Source organism: Hippoglossus hippoglossus, chromosome 15 (assembly GCF_009819705.1).
Source record: "Hippoglossus hippoglossus isolate fHipHip1 chromosome 15, fHipHip1.pri, whole genome shotgun sequence".
NCBI lineage: Eukaryota > Metazoa > Chordata > Actinopteri > Pleuronectiformes > Pleuronectidae > Hippoglossus > Hippoglossus hippoglossus.
In genome coordinates, this window is record NC_047165.1 from 14,539,298 (window position 1) to 14,561,254 (window position 21,957).

Consider the following 21,957-nt stretch of genomic DNA (forward strand, 5'->3'; position numbering starts at 1 on the left):
AGATGAGCTAATTGAGGCTTCCTCTCTCTCTCACACAACCGTAGTTCTGTCAACACAGTCGGCAACAAGAAGCTTCTCCCGCGTTTAACTGTTATCGCCGATGTATAAAAAGTACCAACATGCACTGATGTGAAAAAAACACCGCGGCCGACTGGGGGATGCCCACCTTGCGAGCGGAGAGCAGTTCCGAGACATGTTATTAAGTCTTTCGAATGGCGTGATAATCATGTAATAAAATATGTTCTGGAAGAATACGGCACTTCAGAAAACTCTTTGCTCTGTCACAACCTAAGAGGCTTAGGTCGGCTGCACGACGCTAACGTCCTATCATTTTAATGGGCTGCCAGACGCTAACTTCTGTATCATTTTAATAGGCCTCCAGTCAAACGGGGGAACAGGGAGTGAATGGGAAACGGAGTGAAATCCAGTGTCAGTCACTGAGCCCTGCCACAGACGATTAAACAACTTTGCTCCCCGCGTCGTGTCAGCGTCCAATTTTACTTATGGCAGATCTAGTCCCTCAGAATCCACAGGTGGTACTTTCGGAGTGCATGTTACTTTTTCTTTTTTTCTTTTGTTTTTTATCTCCACAACTGTGAACTTCCTCTGAACCTTAGAAAACCGAGCGTGACACAACAAGCTCTTTTTTTAAAAAATTTTTTTTTACCTCAGCTTGTTACTGAGAGCTAAAGAATGGTGTTTCTAGTAGTGAAGGGAGGTTGGAGTCTCTGACAGGGAAACAGGGATGTATAGAGTTTTGTGCTGCAGCAGCTGCCATGAACAAGACAACACCACTGCAGATGAGCGACATACTGTAATTATTGTGCCTCTAGTGATGCCTATAATACCCCCCGCCCCCCCCCCCCTCCCCCCCCCCTCCAACTCCAGCACCTTAATAACAGAGTCCTGCTTGTCTTGGATCACGGAGGACAGTGAAATGTTGTCTTTAATATAGAATTTAAATAGGAATATTAAATTCAATTCAATAATTTTAATGCATAATTAGTCAAACGATTCCTGTCAAAAAGTATATTTTAGGCAAGACAAGTTTATTTGAATTGTGAAGTGCTTAGTGTTAAATATAAAGGGCACCATGACAGATTGTAAAAGAAACATAAAACTTTAAAATTAGTTACATAGACTAGAATTATAAAAAATAACTAAAAAAGAGAGAAAGTAACACTGCAGTGTGAGAAATAAGTATTTATTTAATATGTATGTATACAATCAAATATATGGAGAACACTAGTATAGATGGAGGACATGAGAGCTCTTTCAAAAAGTAAAGCCAAAGCATTTTGATTTGAGGAGTCGTCCATCTTTATATACATTCTACAAATTCACTCAAGCTGCACCAAGTTTGACAAACTCATAGACATCAGTTGCCTCAATGTGCCTGATTTCATTTCCATCAAGATACATAAATTATTCCCTTGGAAAACCATGAAAATGTGGAAAAATCTCACAATGTTGAAGAAAGTGGGAAAACATATCCTGTATCCATCCTGTGAATCAGATCTGCACCAAAGTTTAATGGTTTATTTCTTGACCCAAACCACATCCCTGTACCAAGTTTCGTGGAAATCCGTTCAGTTGCTTCAGTTTAATCTTGCTCACAGACAAACATGCGGCGGAAACACGACCTCTTGGTTTGAGGTAACAAAGGTGCATCTCTGTCATTCTCTGTCCTTTATCCTTTTTCTTGGCGTCTGTGACAGATTTATTACTTACAGAAAAAATCACCGATTACAATAATGGCAATTAAAATCAAAGCTTTTCCCCCGTCGTTCATTTAATAGGTAATCTTCCTCCAGCTCCTGCCAAGTCTGCTTCAGACTGTTGTGTCATGATTTGGTGTTGACAGGCCGTGCGCTCCCCTGGGTGCGGGCTAATTTAAAAAAAGCAGCCATAGAGTAGCAGATGCCAGATTAATGTCAAAGGGAAAGTGACTGATGAGGAGCCTCCCAGTCGCTCGGTCACATGCTGGCACTGTTGCACATATGACAAGCTCCTGCTTGTAGCCCCTCAGTGCCTCGTAATAAATGAGCGAGGCGGTTCTACGTACTCAGCTTCTATTAACCGAGGGTTAAATTATACTGCGGAGACATTTATGCTGCCTCTTCTGCTTTTGCAGTGAGGTATGTGCTTTTTTTTTCTAGTTTCCACATGCAGCACCATACCTCTTTGACTCTGTGACACTAATTTCATTTGAGTGGCGAATAATTGTATTACTTCCATCAATACGGGTAGTTTGTTCTGCACCAGAGCCACAAACGTAATGTGCCCATAGAGAATGGGGGCCCTGAATGGCACGAACAATTACATGCTATTGATTAACCATTATTTGTATCGCAGAGGACTCGCCTAAATTTGAAAACAGATTATGGGAAAATCCGACTGTCGCGGCGCAGTTGTGCTTGTCACAACTCGTAGAAATCCAAGAAAAGAATAAAGCACTTTACGTTTAATATATGTGCTGTTAATGGCAGAGTTTTGCATCTTGTCAAGATCCTGGTGTAAAGTGGATGCGAGTTAAGTCACAGACATTCTGTTTTTGTTGGAAAAAGGGTTTGAATGAGTCAGAACAACAGACTCTGACTCTAAGTTTTTACCCTTGTGTCTATTTCGGGCATATCCCCAGGATTTACACTCTAACTCTGTTCGTGTCTTTTTCTGTCCTCCTGAAAAAAAAAAAAGACCAAAGAAGCCGGTTCTTTTGTGAGTTCTCATTCAGTGCCATGCCTCCCGGGCGTTCAGGTGCGGGTGCTGGTGACGTTGCTGTAGTTTGATTGACTGAGGACCGTAGGACAGCCCAGACTGCGGCGCCCCAAATCCCCACGAGAACACAATGACAAAACAGTTGTCTGCTTCAATATCAAGCAGCTTTATTTTACCTACAGGGAAATGACACATCGGAGTGACGTGTCAGCTGCTAAATATTAACACTGCAGGTTTGTGCGTCTGCTGTGATCCCGTGTTTGAAAGGGATGAACACTCAGGCGTCACACACTGAACGCACAACATTCTGACAACGCTTTCTGCACAAAGTTGTTTAAAGTCAGTATTCAAGCAAAAGTGAAGGGGATAATTGTCCAGAATCATTCAACTTTGCTTACTTATAAAGAAAGTTGGATGTGTTTGATTTAGAAGTAAAGATCTTACATGCTCCAGCTTTAAAATATGACATTTATATGTTAAGCCCCGCTGTCTGTCTGTAATATTTATGTCTGTTTTCTCGTGGGGGACCCAGTCATCATGTATAATCTGAGTGGGGAAAAAATAAAATAATTCACAGTTTATGTGTCATAAATGGCAGAGAAATACCTTTGAACAGTGATTCACGCAATTCTTACATATTTTATTTTACAACTTCTCACTCTTCAACTTTTTCAACTGATTTCAGATCAGGGAATCTTCAATAATTAGCAATACGTACAGATGTTTTTGTCATTAAAGCAAATACTGAACTTTAAATATGGTTCAACCCATATTTGAATTGCAACACACAAATACATGAACTTTGTTATACGAACACATCTACTGGTTTACGAACACATCTACTGGTTTAATAAGCAGGGCGTCGTCTGCTAATGTGATGGTGATGAGCTGCCCAGTAGCTGATACATAGCATAAAGGTGTCTTGGTATAAACTTGTGATCTTGGTTCACCTCATCGTGTCAAATGCATCTTTATTTGGATCTTGGTTTAAAAGGAGGACAGCAAAGAGACATTTTATTTGTCCACTGTACTTTTTAACAGACATATACAGTAGTTTGCAAAGAAGAATCATTTATTACCCAAATATGAAGAGACGGCTAAAGAAGACACTTCAAAAGCTGAATGTCTTGAGGTTGACAAGTCAGAATTGATTGATCTAGTTATTAGGACAATCCTGTCACTTCTGTTAGGTGGTCGATATCAAAGATACATAACATTTAAGGAGCACATTTTTTTTGTGGTAAATTTAACACATTCTCTTTATGATATACTTGGAAAATGGAGACTGATGCTCAAATCGTTGTGCTTCATGTAGACCCACAGACAGTTTGCTTACATCAGAGTGAACCTGGCTGCCAGCGATTGAGTGAAGGAATTGATGTACACCCTCACGGCCCTAAAACTGCCTCTGGGCCGTGCCCCAAGTGTTGTAAATTCCTAACAACGCCCCTGCTGTTCACACACACAATTCTTTCCCCATTGGTTAGGGGAATTAACTGTGAGGCGCCAGGCGCGGGGATGTGTGGGGAGAGGGAGAGAGACGAGAATGACCCCCCATGTATTAACTCTATTTGTTATGTGGGCAGTGAGCTCCTGCAGCGGGGTTAGGTGGGTTCTTGTGATGAGGGTCGAGGTCTCTCATTTTCACTGATAGAGGGCTCAGACATTGAGGGAAGGACCAGAGCGTGGTGGAATTCAGTCAACTTCAATTACAGCCCCTTGTAGTTTCCCCAAAGGCACACTATAGTACCTTTAAGGGGGAATCAATGAGGTGACAAATTGTTGTGGACAGCAACCCCTTTTATTTGTTACGCTGTTGTGTCCAATGCCTGGATGCGAATCAAACAGCGTGCATGTGTGTATGCGTTTGGCATATATAGATGTGCAAGTGCTTTCCATTTATGATAATTGAATGCTTTGGTCCATTTGTGTTTTGGTGCTTTATTTTCTGCCCGTGGCTTTAATGGCTTGTTATCTGTCAAAACCTATTTTTAAATGCTTCCTAATGACTGCTCACATGTATCGGCTCCTGAGGCTCCGAGACGCTTTGTGTTTTAATATCACAATAACAGTGTTAAGGGTTTTTCTTAAGGTTATTTGTGCTTTGTCAAGTCCCTGTCACATCTGCACTCGTCTGCCGGCTGATGAGGGGTGACTCGCTCGAGTACATCCAGAAACATATGTTGTCGCTGACTTGTTTTTAATGATGGAGGGAGTCCACACGAAGCTGCTTGTCACCAATATGGTTTCTGCTTGAACAGCTCAGGAAATTGGATAAACACCAGTGTTGGACGTATGGCGGAGCTGAGCAATAGAGCTTTAGGTTTAGGAGAGTCACAGGGAAGTGAGGATTTATCAATACACCTTTACACAAAAATTGATTTTGTAGAAGTTTAAAGATTATTTGATTTTGAGAAATGCAAATTGATTACCTTCGCCAAGGAGGTTATGATTTTGTCTGCGTTGGTTTGTTTTTTTCTGGCAGGATTACGCAAACTCTACTTTTACCATTTCTATGAAATTTTACGCAGGGGTGTGGCATGACCCAAAGAGGAAGCCATTACATTTTGTTGTGGATTTGGCATTTTTCAACATGTTCACCATTTCACCAGAGGGATATCTATGTGTCTGCAAGTTGGTGCAGTTTGATTTGATTTAAGGGAACTGTGGACGTATGTGTTCTACTGAGCCTACTACCATTCCTGTTCAAATTGTGACCCACATCTTCATTAAGTCTTAGGACTCACTATTAATGTGTTATACTTGGGAATGCAGCATACGTGTGTGAGTTGAAAGTCTCTACTAAGGTTATACAAATATTTTGTCCTTAATTTCATTTTTACCAAAGGAGGCAGAAGCTTTGCGTTTGTATCATGCATCAATCCAACAAGTAATGAACCTGATCGGCAGCTGACTGCTTTGGTCCATTTTGTCTGTGAAGAGGTGAAACGTATATCAGTCAGTGTTTGTGTAGCTCGTGCTTTGTGTTAGCTGAGAGGCTTTGTATAGTTCGCTTTTGCCCAGTGGTCAGGTTTATACTGTAAGTGTGAGAGTGTACTGACTTTAAATTACCTGGTGAAACTCATGAACATCACATAATTACTCTAGATTACTCTAGACGTGCTGCAGGATCCATTTCTATGTCATATAGGGTAGAGTGCTTTCATATCATATTGTTTTATATATGTGTGCTTTTTAAAAAGTATTATGTGTGAGTGTGGTGTTTGATCAGTCAAGCTAATGTCAAGTTACTATTCTGAAATGGTTGTCATGAGACTTGTGTAACTTGTACAAACAGAATGTGATTTCTCTACGTGCTTGTCTGTTTGGGCAGCTGTGGTCTACGACTGCATTTTGATATAACAGATCATTTTTAGTCCTATTACCTTGATCACACACACAGCATGAGATGAGAGAAACAGTTCATGTCTACAGGAAAAGCAGAGCAGTTATTCAATTGTATGATGAAGCAGTGCAGTGATACTTTATCAGCACGCACAAGGAAAACCTTTGCTTAGTATGATAGGTATGACAGGCCCAAAAATAGCAGTAGTGTGTGTGTGTGTTATTTCTAAGTGTATTAACAGTGAAGTCCTAATGCTTTGCTACAATCTGCCTGTGTTCTCTGGCTAAGGTAGGTGCCAACCTGCTGGTCATTGGAGTCTTAGGACCCAGCTGCACCTCTAAATGAACTTCTATCACATTTCAGCTCGGCACCTTTGTCCAATGTCTGTTTCTATTACTAATCCAGCAATTGTGAGACGTTCTTCATCATTTTCCTCGACAGCTTCCCAACAGGCACCAAAAGGTCCCGCGATTTTAATGCAGCACATTCTTTTTTTCTTTTTATGTCTCCGCAGGAAAAGAAGAGTACGTCGCAACCTTCAAAGGATCGGAGTTCTTCTGCTACGACTTGTCCTTGAACCCGATTCAAAGCAGCAGTGATGAAATCACATTGTCATTCAAAACCCTGCAGAGGAACGGACTGATGCTGCACACGGGCAAATCCGCTGATTACGTCAACCTGGCACTGAAAAATGGGGCTGTCTCTCTCGTCATTAATTTGGGGTCTGGAGCCTTTGAAGCTCTTGTGGAGCCAGTCAATGGGAAATTTAATGACAATGATTGGCATGATGTCAAAGTAACAAGGAATCTACGTCAGGTAACAGTACAGAGGATGATGCAGAGACTCAGTAAATGAATCCAAACAGATGCACTTTAATCATTACCATCATACAATATATTATTTTCTGACCAGACATCGTAATTGGATTGCTAAATTGAATCACGGTAGTTTTTGGTGGAGATAAAACAGAACCACAAGTGAACAGGGACTTCTATTAAGTTACAAGGGGGAAAGGAGAGGAGAGGAGTTGCATTCAGCCTCATTCAGACAATTGACAGCAAAGAGCATGACATTTATTTAGCGTTTTACCTTTTATATATACCTGTGTATTACTATGATGAAGATATCCTTAAACAAGACCTCAGTTTTCACAGCTTTTAGTATTTCTGTGTGGAATTGACTGAACTCAAATGCCAGTGCAGTTAGAATAGCCTTTTTGTTTTTTATTAGTACATTTCTATTATGGATGACATCACTGTTGGGAGCTTATTTCACAAGACAGTTTTCATAAAAGAGCAGTAAATGAATAGGAACAATTCTGATAACCTATTCTTTATAAGACGTCTATTGTGTAGACATTGCACAGTTTAGTCGCTGAGGGTTATGCTTTGTATTCAAAGTTCAATGAGCAAAGGCAAATCACTCCGACTGGATCTACAGGCTCTAATAGGCTCTTCAGCATGGCCTTGACGACCCATCTCTGCATTTATAACTCTTAAGAGACTATGTAGTGACAGCCTGTCTGGGTCAGACAGCAAAGGATTTCTTACGAATTTGACTTCCCTTTCCATTTAGCAGCTTGTGCCTCTTACATTACTCCACATCAGAGGACGGTCCCTTCTAGCCATCCTACTGATTGTGCCATGTGCCTCTGGCAATGCTGCTCATAAGTGGGAGACAGGGTATCAACAGAAATGGTTCATGCCTGATTCTCACCCAGAGCAGCGGAATCAGCTGCGATGAAGGAAACGTGTAAAGCAGAGCCCTTAGCCATGTCCAAATGCATCCATCTGCAAGAACAGTTTGTCCTGACTCGGGGTGAGGCTGCAGAGAGTTAGGGTTTGTTGCATTGCAAGCAGCTTGACTAATACTAATTTGTACCAGGCCAGCATCCACTAAATGGTGTCAGGATGCAGTTGCCTCTCAGCAAATGGCAAACGCTGGGATAGACCAAGAGTGCTAGACTGTTGGACCCATGATTGATCTGAAGACACTAAAGGCCTGCTGCAGCACACATCAAAGCATTCAGCGGCTTTGCAACTCGAACAACGATGCCAATCGATGTCAGCCACTACTCAGTTGTAGGTTGGAATTTCACATCCCTGTTGGCAAAAGGCTGCCACCACTATAACAGGATCCTGATCCCTGCTTCCATTTACAGTAGGTTGATGTGTTTTGACTCATTCTGGTCAGGGAGTCTATTGCAGTAAGTCACTGAGTGTTCTCTGTACTCCAGGACCTACGTAGCCACAGGCCGAGGTACTGGGATGTAATCTTTGGTGCACAAAGCACTGCTACATGTGTCTCATGAACTAGCACTAGCACCTACTGGCAGTTTGAGCAAGCAGTTGGTCCAGATCACTTACCAAAGCCAAAAGGACATGAAGGTTATTATATCATGGAGTTGCTAGGGAAAGACATCTTGAATGGGGATTAGGTTTTTACATGTCTAAGTGTTGAGGAAAGGCAGATGCAAAAATTATTTTATATGAATTACCTCATACAGACTGTGGCCTGCAAAGAGTGGCGTGTCAACTTTGCCCAGCATACATATAGATCCTGTTTAGCCCACGTACAGACTATTTTCAGTCAGCACAACAGTGTCAGACTAATGCTAGACCAGACTTTGAAAAACAGCAATCTCTAGATTTGTTCCTGCTCATTTGGTGGGAAATGTTTGTCTCCACCTCACTACCAGAGCTGCTTCTTTTGCATAATTAGCAGATTGATTATTGGAAAACCCAAGGATCTGGGCAGCTTGGAACATTCACTGCATTCAAATTGTGAAAGACAACCAAGCATATTGAGTGCATGCTCTGTGGGGGAATCCGAATTACCATCCTCCTCATTTTGTGTCAGGGTCTTCTTTGCTTTGTCTCATTGCAGTCAAGTGATCCTAAAGTTCATCAATAAGACCAAACGGAGGTACAGTATTGTATGGACGACGGAAAGTCTGACACGCTGGATTGGTCTGAAGACTAAAACCAACTATAAAACGATGCAAAGATATTATAATACCAATAAATACCAATAAAAGAAACAAAGCTTAAAAATGGTCTCGAACTTAGGACTGTCAAAGAGGGTCGACTGATGTGCTTTAGGCATTCCTTCTTATGAACCATTTGGTGTCTGTCAATCATAACCTTTTTGTGAGGACTTGGGTAAGGGAGCTTCTGCTTCTCAGTGGTCTGGTAACATACAGAACAAGGTGCACAACCACCGGGAGGAACTTAGGGAGCTACTGGTCGAGCTCTGGTACCTCTTGTGGAGCACTCCTGTTATTTCCTTGGTCTGCCTTTTTTCTTGTTAAACTTATTTTGCCCTTTTTTCCTCTATGTTACTAACATGCTTTGGAAACAAACTAACATCATTCATGGAATGTGCCATTCTACTAACCAGTATGGTTTTTTGCCGTTTAACAATGTACTAACAGTATTGACCATCATATATTATTTGAGTAACAATCGTTATTCTGTTCACAGTTTTTAATTTCCTTTCTCCCCCCTTTTCCACAAAGCACTCAGGCATTGGACACGCTATGGTAAACAAACTACATTGTTCGGTAGATATCATTCTAATTGTTTCTTAGTTTGGGTTTGCCGTGTGTTTCTTTTCTTTCTTTTTTTTACTGTAGACGTCATTTACAAAAAAAGGGAAATTGCGGTTGGTACTCTCTTCTGCTTACTTTTCGAATCCTTTTTAATTTCTCGGTTCATTCATTTGTTTCGCCCTCTTTATTTCACTTGTTTCCTGTCCAATTCTGTTTTGATCCACCTTTTTAGGAGCATCATTTCGAGCCTTTTGCATCAAGCTGTGGTTAATAATGAGGACCCTCTCCTGTCTGGCTGGCCTGATGCTCTTTGGCTCAGCCAGTTGTATCCCCATTCACTTTGCATGGCATGCACTTTGACTACGTGTTGCGAATGCCACGCTGCCTATTTGTCGAAAAACAACGTGACAGTCGAGCTGTGTGTGTCTTTGGTGCCTCTCCGGTGTTTTTTTTACTTCTCTTTGTGGTTTTGCAGTGTCCAAGAGTATTTGCATGCATCTGACACTGTGTCAAACTTCTGACGGTGTCTCCCAATCAAGCATTTGGGAACATTTTCTTTTTGTACGCCTGTGAACAAAAAGAAAAGACAAATGCATGCATGCTTTTTTGTTTCTCTACTACCCTCAGTCATTGTCGCGACCTGTACTGAAAGGTGACTGTACTTTTCATGGCATGTGCTCCCTCTCTAACCCAGTGGCACGTTCTGATTTCATTTGTAGAACTGCTGGAAGTACTAATATGGAATTAACAGTTAAAACTAACCTAGGTAACATTCTACTAACACCATTTTTGTGTCTGCTAAAGTACTTTTAAGTTGCTGTAGGGGCAATACTAACACTGTAGTATGGGCAGTTTACTAACTCTAACAATACTTTTTTTTGAAGGCTTGCAGTCTTCCTACTAATCAAACTGGACAAAATAATATTTGAAAACAAGAAAAAAGAGAATGAAAAAGAAAAAAAAAAGACAGACATGAAAATGGGTTTCAGAAAAATGATAGGGAAGACTATCATAGACGACAAGAAGAAAAAAGGCAATGGTGTTGCGGTGTATAGGCTGTCTTGAGTATAGCACGTCTTTTCCCTGTGCTTTGTTGTCTAGGTAACAATATCCGTGGATGGGATTCTGACCACCACAGGATATACACAAGAAGACTACACCATGCTAGGCTCTGACGACTTTTTCTATGTTGGAGGGAGTCCTAGCACAGCTGACCTGCCCGGATCTCCGGTCAGCAACAACTTCATGGGCTGCCTCAAGGAGGTAAACACTGCTTCTGTGTGCACTCTGAGGCTGGTGGGTGTGCAGGATATGACTGGCTTCACCTTAGGACACCCAAACAGGCACATCCACCCACGCACTGACCCTGTCTCATCCTTTACACTTTGCTTTAGTTGGTTTCACCTCCTTTCCCTCGTGCACTCTCACAGAAACTTTATTTTGCCTCTACCACCCCCTCAGTGCAATGATAATATTATACACACGCACATGCACATGGAGGCACACGCCGTGCCACGCTGCCACACATGCAGAGCTCAGTCTTGCAGTGAACTTGACCACAGGCTTCATACAGATCTGTCAGGTGCATTTCTTAAGCCCAATTCATCCATCTGCGTCGAAGCTATGCCGCAGCCTACGAGTGACCTGTACCCTATGTAGAGCCTTACGCCGCACCCTGACGTGCTCCTCCCCAGAAAGTAACGACACGTTGGGGCGACGCAGACCGCAAGAGCTGTGATTGGTCCGCTTGGTAGCGTCTCGTTTCGGGCAGACTCACCGCCATTTTTTATTTGAGTTGAAGGGACGAACACGAACAGCGTCTTTCTTTTCTTTTCTTTTCTTTGCTGCTGTTCTTTAAGAAAAAGTAATTGCTCTTCAACATCTATCAGCTCCAACTCCAACAATCCGATTTGTTTCCGATTAGTAATACTTGCCATTGTTCTGAGGTAAACAGAGACGCCGGAGAATTTGTAAATAAGCGGACGAGCCACCATAGAACCTCCACCGCTACTAGCGTTTCAGCTGTGTAATTGCAGCACGACCCACACACACCTACGCACAACTATGAATGCTCGGCCCCGTGCGAAGGTAACGTGTGTACCTACGATGTAGCTTTGACGCAGATGCATGAATTGGGCTTAGGTGGAGCACAGGTCCTGAGATCAGCCAGTTGGAGCTGACACACTTAACTCCTCACTATTCTTCCAGTGGGGGATTTGACTACTTATTTGACTACCATTGTGTTTAATCATTGTCAGTAGTCGTATGTAACCTTAAAGTGCTCAAAATATGCAAGTAGGGTTACCTGGGTTTAAACTCACTGTTTTGACGTAAAATCTATACTGTCTGAGCACAGCTCATTTTGTATCTTGGGGGTTTCATGATGTAATGACTTACAGTCTGTCATTTGTCGCTTAGATCTGCATTCATGTGTTGTAGTACTCGAGGTGCATACCCGTCCATTATCTATACCGCTAATCCTTGTAGGGTTGCTGGAGCCAATCCCTGCTGCGAGAGGCGGGGTACACCCTGGACAGTTAGCCAGTTTATCACAGGGACAACATAAAGACAAAACAACCATTCACGCTCTACATTCACACCTCTGGTCAGTTTAGAGTTTCCAGTTAACTTAACCCCAATTTGCATGTCTTTGGACTGTGGGAGGAAGCTGGAGTAAATGCAGAAAACCCGTGCAGACATGGGGAGAACATGCAAACTCCACACAGAAAGACTCTGGCTGTCTATATTTCATCTCTAGAGATGAGACAAGAGGAGGGAAGAAAGAGATATTTTGTCCAACAGTGGGTTCTCAAGTTATTCCTTTCACCTGAAGCTTTTAATGTTGGTTACGTGGATTCTGACCTAAATCCTTTACCTAAGCACACAAATATATCTGTATAAATCTCTGTACTGCACAAATGAGCCATTGCTCTTTATTCTTTATTTCAAACGCTATTTCCCCTTTTCCTAATGTCTCCCTTATTCTTTTTCTTTTGTTGCTCCTCTTGCTCATTTGGTGTCCTACATTTTGTCTCTCACCTCAAGCGCAGCCTCATCCTCAGTGAACCTCTGCGAGATGTCTTAGACAGCTCTGCTTAATGAGCAGGCAGGGTGTGGACCACATGTCCACATGCCATGTACTGCTCATTAGAGGTCTGCTTGTTAAGGAGACTTGTCTTAGTTAACTACGTGTCTCTGCGATGCTGCGGGAATGGGACTGGGGCACCCCAGGCACGGAGATCCACCCCACTGAGCTGCCTTTGCTGCTGCACATCAGCCTAACCACAGCGGCTGCTATCGCTATCCTCAGATCAATTGCTCAAAAAACTTTTAAATATGGTGCAGTGCTGTGATAGTTCCCAGGAGACGCGAGACAGACTTAGTTTCCCCTCTTTTATTCGCTCATGGGATCATTTAATATCCCTTATTTAGTTTTACAGGACGAGTGCAGATGTCAATACCAGTTTTTCTAAGAGAAAGCTCACAGACTGTAAAATCCATAGCGGCTCTATCACCTACTTGGCTTTTAATTTATTTCTGACGTTTTTAGTGCGTGGACAAACTCACCGCATCACGTCATCCGGCCTGTTGACGTCATCCGGCCTGTTGAATTAAACACATGCCCTGTCTCGGGTCAGCTCCTGTGTATGGCGTGATAACATATCAGCGGCGGTTTCTTAGCAGCGTGCGCCGCGGGACCCCTGATTGATGGCGTGGTCCCGAGTGGCTTGTTGCAGTGTTTGTGTGCAGATTCCAGATTCTGGGCTGCCACGCCCGCCCGTTGGTTCTTCTGATGGCAAAACAAACGCTGGTGCAGTAATAGCTCAGCTGTCACAGCCCGAGCCTGATGACAAATTAGTGCAGCATTACTAGTGCAGCACCAGTCGTAGCTCACACCAAAGCCCCTTTGACTCGGGAAGGTGCCCTTTGTCTTGACTATAAAAACTTGATTTGGGTTTATTGGCTGTATCTTTCGCACCTCTTAGTTGACAGGTCGAAAAGTCCAGCGGGTAGAGATATCCCCACGTCTGTCACTTTTACATTCTTTACGCCACCGTCAGGAGATTATGGTCAAATCCTCTTTATTACACTTCAATTTCCACTCTATTCTGCTCAGTGTCAGACTCGAGAACGAACTGTACTTTACATTTTTACGTGATGGGAGATAATGATGTGAGAATAAAAGCTCGCAATTATCCGCTTCCTGTTGTCCTTGCAGTTGAATGCAGTCCTGATACAGTCAGTCACAAGCGACTACAAGCATTTATAAGCCTGAGCCTCGCCTAATTCTGATGCTCCGCTGTGAGCTCCATCTACCAGAGCGGCCGCCACAGTAGATCTGACTCAGTGATAAACAAAATGCTCCATGCAAATGCAATCCCATCGGAGGTGTCCCGTTTTTTCAGGTGAGCGAGTAGCATGACAGCAAATAGAGAACGTGGCCACTGTTTTCCGCAGCTGTAACTCCTGTGATGTGGCCCGTTGAAAGAGATATAGATTCACCATTACATCTCTTTTGTTATGTAAATACATATACAGGCTTTAACTGTAATGGGGCTATCCGTCACTTCATAGTCTTGCCTAGCAATTAGTGGTGTTGGAGCGCTGTGGAGGAGAGCTGAACGGCTCTGGAGGGTTGTTGTTAAATATTAGTTGCTCCTTTATCCCTCTGCCTGGTGCTCTATTGGCAGCTTTGACTCAGGTGTTCATAATATTTGCTTTGCAACTTCATCATACAATTTTTTCTTAAAATACTTGTGCGTCTCAGTGGTGAGATCATCTTAAATATCGTGACCGCGCTGACGTTTGAATGAAAACAAATTCTTGACATCCACCAAAATGTTAATTTGTCTCGCATGTGGAAATTAGAGGTAACTAGACAGAGGGATCCTCCAGCTGCAGTCACACCAGATACTTCTTCACGACAGAGATTGGATGATGATGAGGTTAAGGCCGCCTCTAATTTCTGTAAGATTGCTGCCGATACAGTATCACTTCCTCCTAAACACACACACACACACAAACAGCACACACACATTGTGGCTACTACGTCTGCGGCTTCATCAGTATTTTGAAGATTCACTTCAGCAGCAGTGTTTAGAGCAGAATTTAATATGTATCGTATAGTGTCTTTATTTAACAATGAAATAGGAGATTTTAATGGGCAGTATGGTGGTTTAGTCATTAGCACTGTCACCTGTTGTACTCTGGCTTCCTGCCACAGTCCAAAGACATGCAGAGGTTAATTGGAGACTCTGAATTGACTGTAGGTGTGAATGTGAACATGAATGCTGGTGTGTTTCTGTATGTTACTAACCTGTCCAGGTTGTACCCCGCTCCAGACCCCATCCCCCACGGCCCTCAAAGGTTATGGGGTACATCTGAAAAGATTCTCAGTCACAGAGGTCATTATGTCTTTAGGGAGTACATAGGCAACTGGCAACATAAGCAGGTCCAGTTGGCTATATACGTACACAGGCATAACTCCTGAAGATAAGGGATGGATGGATGGATGGATGGAAGGATGTCTTAAACACAAATGGATTTAACTAGGATGCTAAACAAAAAATACTCAGGGTCAGTTAATGCCGGTGCTGAACCATATGACAATGATCCTAATCTGTAATTGATAGTTTAACACATGACATTATGACACATTTATTCTGTAATGGGCTCTTCATGCTCCTCAGCTCTGCAGCACTTGGCATCTGAAAGGTCACGGCACTGATGCACTTCATTTAGCTAAGAACCACGTCTGGTTTACACTCCCTGAGAATATGAACTGCCACTGATATGACTGTCTCTGCAAAAAAACTAATGTGCTGACTTTCAATTTTCTGACTTTTTCTAAATATAGAACAATACACTGTATGTGTATGCTCATGCATTGGTTTTTAATTTGTTTTAGGGTTAAGGTAACTAACCCTAACCCTCATCTGCCAACTTTTCTCCTAATAACAGGGTCCAACAGGGGCCTTGATCAGCGTTTTTCCTCCGCACCTGCAAACAAGACAGCAGTGTCGATTCATCATTTCAATAGACACTCCCCGATGGAATCATTTCTTCCAGCCCTAATCACTATTGTCGTTTAAATTCAGACGTCTCTTCCTTCAGCAGACAGTCGAGCTGAATGTCAAAAAGCCATGTCTCAACCGTTTACACTTCACCCAGCCAGTACAGTGCGCGTGTGTTGTGAAGGCTTCAAATAGGGGGAAAGAAAAACAGGATGATGCGAGTGACATTTGGTGAACACTGGAAAGGTGCAGGTCTAAAAAAGAAAACTCTTCAGGCCAAAGAGAAGGCAAAGGCTGCACTGCTGTGCTCGTAGAATACTTTTCCGTAGGCAAAACAAATATTTCATTGTATTTATTTGTTTCTCACAATAGTGACAATCTGTAGCAGGTGGTCAAACCAGACACCAATTTAGAACTAATAAATTATAAATGATAATTCATTTAAAATATTTATAAACTGTTTAAAAATATAACTGAACTGTATTTAGGTAAAATATAAATGACATTTAGTGTCAGGCAAACATCTGAAGCCTCTCTGCAAACAACAACTTCTGATTTTCATAAGCAGCTCATTCATTTTTTTAAAGCAATCATACATAACAACTAGACATGCAGGGAAGTATAACAAGGTCCAAGCAGCTTGGCACAATTCACTGACCCAGTGCAATTACATAGCCATAAGCTTTGAGCAATAGGTGCTTTTACATTTGCAGCTTGGCTGTGAAAACCTCTGACAGTGCACGCTGCCAAGATCTGGTTTAGTCAGGGACAGTTTTACTCTGTCTGGACCAAAAGGTTTTAATCATATTCCTGAGCGAAGAAGTTTGAATACTGAATCTGAATAAGAGGTGTTTTCGATAGTTTCACGTTTAAATTCTGCAAACAATTACAAGATGGTAGTCTTTGACATTGTGGGTGAGATACTGTATGTATGACTGTGGAATTGATTTTCTCTTTCTACTCAAATTCAGGTTGTGTACAAAAACAATGACGTGAGACTGGAGCTGTCCAGGCTGGCCAGGCAGGGTGACCCCAAGATGAAGGTCCACGGTACCGTGGCCTTTAAGTGTGAGAACGTGGCCACTCTGGACCCCATCACCTTCGAGACGCCAGAGTCTTATGTCATCCTCAACAAGTGGAACGCCAAGAAGACGGGCTCCATCTCCTTTGACTTCCGCACCACAGAGCCCAACGGCCTTCTCCTCTTCAGCCATGGCAAGCCCAAGCAGCAGGGGAAGGATTCCAAGAACCCCCAGACTCTCAAGGTGGACTTCTTTGCCATCGAGATGCTGGACGGCCATCTGTACCTGCTGCTGGACATGGGCTCGGGAACCACAAAGACCAAGGCGGTCAACAAGAAAGTCAATGACGGCGAATGGTACCATGTGGACTTCCAGCGAGATGGCAGATCAGGTAACTTTAAAGTTATCATGTAGAGTCTTGAGATGAAGAAGATGAAACACTAACAAATGTAGAATACGCCTTCAATCTGACTGCATATATGTATGTGTTTTCTTTAGCTGCAGTGCGTTCAGGGCCGCTGTGTTCATGAATATTTGCATTCTGTTGTTGAGAGGATGACTGGTAGTCTGTAGTGTAAATATCTATCATAGAAGACATACATGCTCTACAACATGAAGCAGAATCCTAGAGTAGGAGCTCTGCCGTGCGCCGAGTACATCAATTATTTAAGTGCAACAAAAATACTACTGTGGTGTCACAGTTAACTTTTCTGTGGAAGAAATAGGCTGATGCTACATCACGAGTGAAAAGTAAACATTTCTCCACATTACAGGCTCATTGTAAACATCTAAAGACATTTAAATATGAACGTTTTTGACTGATATGGATATTTGGGAGCTGATACCATTACCGATATTTGGGATTAAAAAAAACATCTGATACTGATATATAGGCAGCTTTAAAAAAAAAAAATGGCATTGATTCTTTAGATGTTATTATCAAACCCTTATAATAAAGAAATGTAATTGAGGTTTTATATTTTACAGTTTAACCATAAAGTTCATGATGAATAATTTCAAATAAAAAGTAAACAAAACCAAACAAATCCAACCAAATCTATGCAAACAAACAAACAGACAAAGGAAGACGAAAACATAAACTTGGTGAATGTATAAAAAAATTAATATAACCTTTTAAAAAACGGAGGTTCATCCACCAATTCCCCTGGATTCAGACCACCAACCCCTACAGAGCGTCACTTTAAAAGGTCCTTGAGGTTCAGTGTGAGTGAATACCAGGCATCTATTCCTGATTCCTTCACTCCATGAACTTGAGCAGTCGACAATTTTTAAAAATACAAAGTGCAGACATGTCAATACCCAAGCACGCAAAGAGAGTTGGGAGGCCTCTAATGTGTTGCAACCACTTTATGTTAAAAAGAAAAATATTATTAAGTGAAAGGCCCAAAGTTGACAAGTCATTCTCATAAAAGTTTTCATATCAGCCTGTATTATCGGCCTGATGGTACTGTAGATTGGTCAGGCTCTATTAGTAACCTCATGACTTCAGATGGTGGTACCTTTGTGCCACATGTCGGGACTCTAGATACACAATTACCACAAAATAAGTCCCTCATCTGCTCTGTCTCCCATCGTGTCCTCTGAGCCCCCGGGTTCCTTCGCTCTGCTCCCTGTTGATTTGCTTATCTAAGCAGCAATTTGTTAGTGTGTGCTTAGAGCCAAGGCCTTACAATGTCATGCTGAAAATTAGATATAGCCCTCGACCATGTTTTTCCACTCCGTCTCAGGAGGTGGAAATTAGATTAACTGTTTCATTACCCCCCCAAAGCAAGACTGGGTGGTGGTCTAAATTGAGCTGTATACACAGTACATAACAACAGAGCCCATTCATGTTGTTTGGTGTTCAAGTCCAGCTGTTTCATAGAGCGTTGACGGTTTCCCTGTCTCCTTTACAACATGTAGCTCTTCATAAAAGTATCAACAAAAGCTGCGGGTGACTTCTCAGAAAACAACAATCTACAATATTTACTTACAGACTAGAAACCTCCCATCATCCATCCCACATACAGTCCTTACTTTAACACTACACACAGTACACACACACACACACACACACACACACACACACACACACACACACACACACACACACACACACACACACACACACAAGCTATCGAACATCTTTTTTTTTTTGTATGTCGACCTCTCTCTCTATACTCGCTCTTTTTCTCCATCTACCCTGCCTAAGTTTCCATGGAAACAGGAGGTGGTCTCTCCCAGGACGGAGACAGTTACTGTGCAGTGCTGTGCTGAGCTCTGCACTAATGACATTTCAGAATAACTTTTCTTCCTTTGCTCAAGTCTCAGTCATCAACACTTACACGCCGGAGTGTAAAGGGGACGTAAAAAAGGTCCCCACAGTGTGATGACTTCTCGTGTCAAAATGACAAGCGCGCCCTGACGCAGTGCACTCACACGGCGCACTGAATAAGAGAGCTATTTTTCACGTTTCTTTGCTCACCTTTTAGATTAAAGCCAATCCCAAACGAAAGCAGTGCTGCTAAATGCAAAAATCCTGCTTCTGAAGGTTTCCATGAGCAGCACAGAGCACCATTGTTTGCAGAGTGTAATGATGTGTGCGCTGCACCTCAAATGGAAGCGGTGGAATTTTCTTTTTTTTGCAGCTCCTTTGTACAGAATAGGCCTCATGTGATTTCCATTCCCACAGGACACATGTAATTTCAACGGTGCACATTTGTGCAAACAGAGGGGTTTGAAAACAATACAAATAATACCTTTTATTAAATGCAGCTTTTTAAATGTATTTTTTTCCCCATAAATTATGGATACACATTGATGTTTGGTTAAAAGCTGAGCCAATGTAGAGCTTTAGAAATAAAGTCTGTCTCATCCACTAACACCTACCCATTATAAAGTAACTTCAATGTAGAGGACTATATATTAAACTCATTAGCAAAAGATAAAAAACCTTTTGGACACTACTCTGCTTGGTCATTGTTGCAGGATCATGAGAAATAACAGCAATGTCGGCCGATGGAAAATCCCACAACAAATTCAAAATGTTTATTTTACACTTAGTATAAACACTTTAAGGTGAAAAAGTCTTACATCATTTTTTGTCCGATCGGAAATAATACGGATGTAGGCTACAAATCCTTCTGTGAAAATGCCGGCAGGTATGAACCTGTCCGTCTTTATCCTGACGATAATTCAGGTATTTCTGATAAAAGTAAGAAGGACTACAAATGCCAGAGGGGAGAAGGCTGTGCTGCCCTCTCGTCTCCCATTTGTTTTTCTGTCGACGCAGCGAGCGCAATGCATGATGGTATATATTAAACGGTTGGTGACTTTCAGTTGTCCGCTACTTTTCAATGATGCATTGTGGGAAACAATCACATTAACAAATGTCACTAAAGATTTGAACAGCACCAGAGAATGGCGGATTCACTGTGATTAGTGAGTGATTTCAAACACTGTGATTCTTAACATATATGAGCTACTGTTATCAATAAGCATGAGGGAATTTGTTCAAGGTGCACGCTCTGTCGTGCAGTAAAGCAGGTTTAAAAGTCCATATGTGGGCATAATGCTGGTCGGACACCCATACACATTTTGGTCACAGTTAGTATTTTATAGAATTCAGGTCATTTTAAAACAGGAAACATAATTCTGTGTTCCCCTGAGAGCGTGAGCCATCAAACATATGGGGAGCTCTGTTCCTCATCTGTTTTTTCAGATGTTTTATTAATACACGCCACCAAGTACATCACTCAAAAGAAAAGTGCTACGCCACAGCCAGGCATAATTACGTGCTGCCGGGTCCTCCATGTGCAGCGCCTCCTGCAGCCGTGACAATGGCAGATAATGATCCCTGCCCTATTTAGTTTTAGACGGATGTTCCTGCAGGAAGCCAGTCTGGAAATGGACTCTCGCTCTCAGACAGCATCTTCAAACCTCAATGCATTAGAGTCGCTAAGAGACACTCTGCTTTTAAGTGAGGGCTACTGCACCGGGAGTGCCGTGGGTCACTCATCAGAGACATTACACGGACATTGCTCTGTTGTAGCCCCCCACTTCCTGCCCGGGGCCCGCGCCACCACTTCAACACACAAGCTTGCACACGAGTACAGTACACAAATGGCCTCCTGCGAGTACACACACACACACACACACACACACACACACACACACACACACACACACACACACACACACACACACACGTAGACGGCACATCCCCCATCTTCACAGCCCACTCACAAGCTCCTCTCTCCCCACAGAGAATCTAATCACATAGAGAGATTTGGCCGTATCGCCCTAACTGGATTGTAGTAATCCCCTGTCTAACATGTTTTGGGGATGTGTGAGTGGGGTTAGGGGACATCATGCCAAGTTGAGCCTGGCTGTTGATGCAGAAAGTGTGAGCGAGATCTGAGCTGTCATTTGGACCCCTGCCTTCAGGTTTGATGATGGAGTACCACTTACGGCTCAGCCCGCGGAGCAAGAGAGAGAGAGAGACAGACAGACAGACAGACAGACAGACAGAGGGAGGGAGGGAGTGCTTTGAAGTTGGCTGGAATTTTGATCTCCGTCATCATTATTCATCCTCATTTATTGCTTGCATCATCACTTTGATCAACCCGCCTTAACTGTCCATCCTGTACTTGCATCTTTAGATATTATTTGCCGCTGTGTTCCCTCATCTGGTTTCTTATCTGTCATCAAACACCCCTCCCTCATCTTCTTTCCAGACATCTTTATCTCTGTGCTTCCATCTTGTTGTGCATCCGTCTCCTCCTCTTTTATGCTCAGTAACATTCGCAGACACATCCCTCTTCCCCTTTTGGCTATGACTAATGTTCTAAACAGCAGTCCTGGACTGTGTGTGTGTGTGTGTGTGTGTGTGTGTGTGTGTGTGTGTGTGTGTGTGTGTGTGTGTGTGTGTGTGTGTGTGTGTGTGTGTGTGTGTGTGTGTGTGTGTGTGTGTGTGTGTGTGTGTGTGTGTGTGTGTGTGTGTGTGTGTTTCCATGTTTCCCACGCCTGGTGATGGCACATGTCCCCATGGGATCGTATAGTGCATCCTGACTTAACATAGCTTGACTGTGTTTACACACTTTCTTACAGGACTTTGACAAGTGAGCAGAGCACTCTAAGCAGATGCCTGAGAGATGCTGACATCCTTCTCTTGTCATGCACTTACATCAATTTAGACATACATGGTTGTAGACTTAACAGCATCCTTGTTTGCTGTTTACAGCTCTTAAAAGACTTAAGTATGCAGTAGAGGCCGAGAGAAGAAGCCTTTAGGTAACGACCCCTGAA

General features: G+C 42.6%; 1 protein-coding gene across 32 annotated transcripts in view; it reads left to right on the forward strand.

The window, feature by feature from the left end:
- Positions 1-21,957, forward strand: part of LOC117775055 (neurexin-1a-like) — a 256,387-nt gene that overhangs the window by 79,628 nt on the left and 154,802 nt on the right. For 14 of the 32 annotated variants that reach the window (XM_034607843.1, XM_034607841.1, XM_034607849.1 and 11 more), the window contains 4 exons: positions 6,579-6,880; positions 9,582-9,605; positions 10,716-10,877; positions 16,600-17,041. In XM_034607843.1, the coding sequence (XP_034463734.1) occupies positions 6,579-6,880; positions 9,582-9,605; positions 10,716-10,877; positions 16,600-17,041 (930 nt within the window). Of the gene's footprint in view, positions 1-6,574; positions 6,881-9,581; positions 9,606-10,715; positions 10,878-16,599; positions 17,042-21,957 lie in introns of all 32 variants that reach the window. The other 18 variants (XM_034607836.1, XM_034607828.1, XM_034607830.1 and 15 more) reach the window with 4 other exon arrangements.